Source organism: Ammospiza nelsoni, chromosome 21 (assembly GCF_027579445.1).
Source record: "Ammospiza nelsoni isolate bAmmNel1 chromosome 21, bAmmNel1.pri, whole genome shotgun sequence".
In the NCBI taxonomy this organism is placed as follows: domain Eukaryota; kingdom Metazoa; phylum Chordata; class Aves; order Passeriformes; family Passerellidae; genus Ammospiza; species Ammospiza nelsoni.
Genome location: NC_080653.1, coordinates 10,205,793 through 10,211,807, shown reverse-complemented (window position 1 = coordinate 10,211,807; position 6,015 = coordinate 10,205,793). Strand labels below are relative to the sequence as shown.

The window sequence follows — 6,015 nt, the reverse complement described above, 5'->3', positions numbered from 1 at the left end:
CGGGGGCGTCGGGAACGGCTCCCGGCGGTGCCAGGAACGGCCCCCGGGCCGGCGGTTGGGCCGGGAGCGGGTGCCGGCCCCGGGGCGTTGGGGGTTACAACGAGCGGGGCCGGCCCGGGCGTTACCGCGAGTGCGAACGGCCCCGCCGGCAGCGCGGGCTGATAAAGCCGCGCCGAGATCAACGCTCTGAGGCACGGCCAGGGGCGGGTTTTGGGGTGTCCTGTGCAGGGATAAGCGCTGGACTCGCTGTCCTTGGGGCTCGCTGAATTCTCCGCCTCACACGCTGCCCCGGCATCAAACGCGGCTGGTGCCGAGCCAGGCCGAGCAGGATTGAACAGCTCTGCTTGGCGCCTGCAGCACCCCAGAGCAGCCTGCCCGAAATCCTGTGGCTGCCTAAATTAACCAGCCCAAAAAAAAAAAAATCACAAAAACAACAACGAACCCAAAGTCTTTCTTGAACTACGGAATAATACATCTGACCTGTTCATTCTTGTTGTGTATGGATATACGTAAAGCCCTCACAGGAAAATGCAGGGGAGGTAATAAAGGAGCAGGATTCTTTCCTGTCTGCATAAAAGGGATGTGTAGTGCAGGAGCTCATTTACTCGAGCTGTAACGGGAACTGCAGTCGGTGTGTTCATGGTTTTCTGCAGCAGGAAAGCTGGGGGTTTGTTACTAGAGCTTCTCACACCAGAGCACTCTGAACCACGATGAATTTAGGTCTTTGCAGGAATGTGCTTTCCTGTGTCACTCCTCCCTCCCACATCAACAGCAGCATTGTCCCAGGTTCTGTATTCTTGGAGTGCACATTGATACAAAAAGCACCACTACATTAATACCATTTTTATCCATGGATTTTTAATGGTTTTTTTTTTAAGTCGCTGGAACACGTGGCTTGTTTTGTTATCTCCAAGGCGGTGGAAAGGCAGCCAGCCCCTTCCTGTGCTCATTTGCATGGGCCTCTTTGCCTGGAAGAAATACCTGTTCTCTGGGACAGGGCTTTGAAATACGATACTGCCTGGAATCTTCGGGGCAACTTCTGACTTCAAAAGAGACACCACTGCAGCCGGGAGAGGAGGCTTGCTGGAGCTGATCCTTAAAAATAATGAGATGTGTTAAGGAGTTAGTGATGTTTCATAAAAAGTTAAGGATAAATGTAATCAGCTTCACTCTCCCACCATATCCCAGCATTTTTCTACCCTGCAGCCCTACAGAAAGGTCATTTGGTGGAATTATGGCAGCAAAGGGAAAACGATTTCTGTTTTCCTCTGCTTTACTATTGCTGAAGTAGGTGACACATGATGGTTGAAGCATTAGTCTTCCTGCTTGAAACATCTTAAATTTTTACTCATTCTGTAACAACTAAATAAAAGTTTCTGATTTTAAAAATTATACCTTTGATGTGTACAAAGGGATCTTTGTCTAAAACAGCCCAGAGTGAAGTGAAATGCAGAGTTCCTGTTCCTCCAGCTGTGGAGAGCAGCAGTGTCCTGGAGTTCACTTTCCACTTCTTTTCAAACCCAGACAGAGCTGTTTGCTCCTCCTGTGATCACAGGATGCCCAATTGCATCTCTGGGTTCTTTCAGAGGCCTGGGCAATTCTCTTGTGTTCACAGGCTGAACACTCAGCATTCAGAGCTGCACCAGAGCTCCGTGCATTTGTTACCCACAACAGGCAATGAGAATTGTGTCTCATTAACTCACTGGTGAGCAGCCCACAGAATCCCAGAATCATTTAGGTGGGAAAAGACCTCTGAGACCATCAAGCCAAACATTTGATCCACCGGTGGACCAGCCCAGAGCACTGAGTGCCACATCCAGTCATTCCTTGGACACCTTCCAGTGCCTGACCATGCTTCCCATGGAGAAATTCCTCCTGATGTCCAACCTGGACCTCCTCTGGTGCAGCTTGAGGCCATGTCCTGTGTTTGTGCCACTTGCTCCCTGGGAGAAGGGACCAAAACCACCTGGCTACAACCTCCAACTTACTCCTCAGGGCATTAGAAGCAGGAGAAGTGTCAGGATGAGAAGCTGGCCTTGGTGAGAGGTTTGTTCTCGCTGCTGTTGTGCCAAGCACAGCTGCACCCTGAACTGGCACCGCCAGCCCGTGTGGAGCTCACCCACCCGGCCTCCCACGTCCTCCCTGCTCCAGCCAGAGCAGCTGGCACCTGGGTGCCCCGTGCTTGCCCAGACACAGCTCTGCCTGTCACACCCAGCCCGTTCTGAATCACACCACAGGCTTGTGCTCACAGGCACAGCTCGCTGCAGGTCCCGCGCTTTAAATATTTCAAAAATAAATATCCATGAGTAATTCTGCATAAATGAGTAGTGCCAGTTGGTTCACGAGGGAGACCTTTCTTCCCTAGGCAAGTCTAGGAAGTGTTTTAAAATAAACACATCCACCAGTTACCAGAAAACTCTGCTATAAACTGACAACTGTTTCTAAGAGGTTGTTGCCAGTTCTTGCATCTGTCCCCAGGATAACACAGGCTGCTTTGCTTTCATTCTCAAGACTACTTGGCTTTAAAATTGGAAGCAAACAAGCATGAACTGAGCGTGGCCACAGCCTGCAATCCTCAGACTTCACCTTTCTGCTGGCCAGGGGCTTGGAGAACTTAATAAATGTATGACTCTTCCACAGCATGTCTGTCTTAAGGAATCTGATTTATTCTCCAAAGGTTTGATGATTCATCACTTGTGAGAGACAAGGAGAAATATGGAATATGGCCCATGTGTACTGCTGTAACTCCACTGACACTGGGCATCTATCACCAACTACCATTGGTATTCTACTCCTAAAGTGTTTATATCCCATTATTGAATTCCTCACAATCTTTAAGTGTATTTCTCTTCCCAATGACTTGATGAGCTCAGGAAGAACTGTCACAGTCAGGAAAGGGAACACAGAGGGTGCTCTGGCCTGGCAAGGAAGAGTGACAAACTGAGCAGTTCCCTTCTCAAGCCATTGCCAGAACCCTGACCCAGTGCACTGCACTTCTTTCCATCTGCAACCTGTTTGTTTGCTAATAAAAACTGATACCAAATGTCCTCCCTTGGAGACATCTCAGCTGGCAAAATGCAGCATTCAATGTGCTGGTCTGCAGGTTGGAGCTGAATTCATTTGGTATCTTTGTATTTTCTTATAAAGTGCTGCTCTTATTATCTGCACCACAACCTCCAACAACTGCTTTATGAATTCATCTACAGTTGAGTTTATCCTTCAGAGCATCACATTTTATCTCAGGTCTTCATTTATATTCATCAGTGGGGACGGAAGTGAAATTTAGCTTTAATTCAAAGGCTAATTTAGGTTTCAGTATATGATTAACATTCCACAATTACTACCATCAAAGTCAAGCATATGCATAAATCTCTGCAGGACTGGGGCCAAAACATTTTCAAGTATCCACTTATTCAATACATTTTATATAAAGAATTATTCTTATCTATTATTTATGCAGGGGCCTTAACTAGGTAAATCTTGACACAGCTAGGCCTCTCTCTCCATATAATTACTCCTCATCTTACTTTTCATCTGGTTTCTGCTCTACCTTGTTATCTAATTCCTTGGGTATGAGCACAGTTCACTAACTGTAAAACAATTTACTCTCAGGAGCAGCAGGAATATTCAGCAATCTCCAAACCTAAGTTTTCAGGATCATGTGCAACAACTCCCAACAGGTAAGATCATCAACTGTATAATCTGGTGAAATGAACCATTAAAGAGTAATCAAGACTAAATAATAAAAAGCTCTGATAAATTATAAATTATTGCAACACGTTCAGGAAAAATACTGATTTTTCCATTAAATGCCATCATCCAACTACAGCAAACAAAGTCCAGCTAGTCCACTCAGCCAAAGTGGAATCACCAAAACTTTAATACTATATTTCTGGCGTGCAATATATACATAATTAAACAATTAAAAAACATGTACACGTGCAGTATGCATAATGTAAAGGCAGCCTTGCTGTGGATTGTGTCTATCAGGATGTTCACAGCACCAGTCATAACGTTTGCTAGCAAGAAAAACAGTAATTGATTTTTGTTAATAGCACTAATCAGGCATGGCTGTGACAGCTTGTCCTGCCTTCCCACCGGCTCAGCCTCCATTCCCGGCGTTTTCCTGGAATCAGGGGGCTGCACAACCTTCCAGCAGCAGGGCACGCTGCAGCCCTTGACCAGCAGCTTTGTGAACACCAGGCTGAGGTCAGTGAGCACGAAGAAGCCCAGCAGCAGCAGGCACTGGGCGAGCACCCAGGTGCAGAAGGGCAGGTTGGCCATGCGGCGGGACACGGGCTCGGTGCCCGCCTGGCACAGCTGCGGCAGCGCCCACAGCCCCAGCACGGCCAGGGCCAGCCCCCTGAGGGCCTCCAGCCAGCCCCTGACCGAGCTCCTGCGCTGCAGCAGCCACAGCCCCACCTGCACGCTCGCCAGGTAGATGGCCAGGTAGCCAAAGAGGGACAAGAGCCCTTCCCGGTTGGCGTCAAGGAAGCCGAGCCGGGAGCCCCGGCCGTCGCTGCCGTGCAGGATGAACATCTTCAGAGAGGTCGTGCTGAGGAGCAGCTGGTAGAGCACAGCCACAGCCACAGCCACGAGCCAAGCCTTGTGTTTGGGGAATATGGCTAAAAGCAGAGAGGCTGCAAGTCTCACCAGCGCCAGGGTGAAGAAGAAGTTCCAGTGCACGCCGTACTCCGAGGTGTGCTCGTGGTACTCGATGGATTTAACGCTCAGCAGCCGCCCGACGCCGAGGGCAATCAGTGGCCATACAGAAAACACCTGCCTGGCCAAGCTGGAGAACCTGGGCTGAGTCCTGTGAGGCTTCTGCCGAACCTCAGGGCAGACGAGAGCATTTCCAAAGATGAAGGCTCCCACCCCCAAATCCATGGCCCCGGTGCCGTAGGTCTCGGCCTTGGCGTATCGCCGGGGGTACTGCGGGAAATCCACGGCCAAAATGCTGATGGATGTCAGCACGTTGACATAAACACGGAACACAGTTATTGCTGGAATGCACTCGGGGTCCAAGCGTGCCTTCTGGAATTCTTTTACAATTTGCCCCAAGGGCACTCTCGCCTTCCATTTTGTCTGGCTGTATATTTTGGAAAATATTGCGGCACAGAAGGCAGCAAGGATAACTGGAATGAAAAAGATGATTGGGGACAAGACAGTGCAGGAGAACACGAGAGGAGACACCAGCACCAGGAAGTCCAGCAGCAGGCTGTACGTCCTTGAGCTTACAGGTTTTCCATGGTGCAGGTAGTGCAGGATCAGGAGGAGCCCTCTGCACAGCAGGCACAGCGGAGGAAGGGATAAACCTGCAGAAATTTCCAGCAAACTCGTTCCATTCAGATTGCTGATAAAAGCTTCTTTCAGCTGTTTTTGGGACATTCTTCTTCCTTCCTCTGAAAACACAAAACGTGAACTTGAGGTAGCTTTGTAAAACGGGTCTCTGAACTCGTTATAAATTAATCACTTCATTAAAACAATATTGATTTCAGCAGTTATTGAGTTGCTTTTCAATTGAAAGAACACAGAGCAGCACTGGAGCTGGCCTGGGAAGCCAAGGACAGGCACAGGCTTAGACTTGAGGAAGCTCCAGCATTTTTCATCCTGCTGCGTTCCAACAAGATGCTTCGTACATTTCTGAGGGAGATCTCTAAAACATCAAATCCTCCACTGAACATTCACATGGTGAATAATCTTACTGCTCTGTAGAACACACGTTGCCACATCCTCTATGGTGCACAGATATGTAACAACGTGATCCTACCCAACTTTGTGCTGCCTGGTCAGTACCAGCAGCAGCTGCAGCCCCCAGCGGGAGGAGAACCCTGCGGGGTGGAAAAAGCGTGAATTAACCAGGGGTTCCGCTTACCGGGAGCGGGGCACGGATGGCGCTGAGGGGCCGGAGCCGGCGGGGCCGGCGGCCGGGCCGGGGCCGTGAGGGCGGGACAGGCGGCCGCGGCAAAGCCGGGGCCCGGTGAAGCGGGGCCGGGGTAAAGCCGGGCCGGGGTG

General features: G+C 49.8%; 1 protein-coding gene across 1 annotated transcript; it reads right to left on the bottom strand.

The window, feature by feature from the left end:
• Window positions 1-3,867: 3,867 nt before the first annotated feature.
• PIGW (phosphatidylinositol glycan anchor biosynthesis class W) lies at window positions 3,868-5,980 on the bottom strand. Its single transcript, XM_059487156.1, has 2 exons — window positions 5,876-5,980; window positions 3,868-5,402 (listed from the first exon to the last, which is right to left on the bottom strand). Exon 2 carries the CDS (start codon window positions 5,386-5,388, stop codon window positions 3,868-3,870), a length of 1,521 nt encoding a protein of 506 aa, XP_059343139.1. The 5' UTR covers window positions 5,389-5,402; window positions 5,876-5,980.
• Window positions 5,981-6,015: the final 35 nt, after the last annotated feature.

Excerpts from the sequence above, each read along its gene's own strand:
- PIGW (XM_059487156.1), bottom strand. The coding sequence starts at position 5,388 with ATGTCCCAAAAACAGCTGAAAGAAGCTTTTATCAGCAATCTGAATGGA.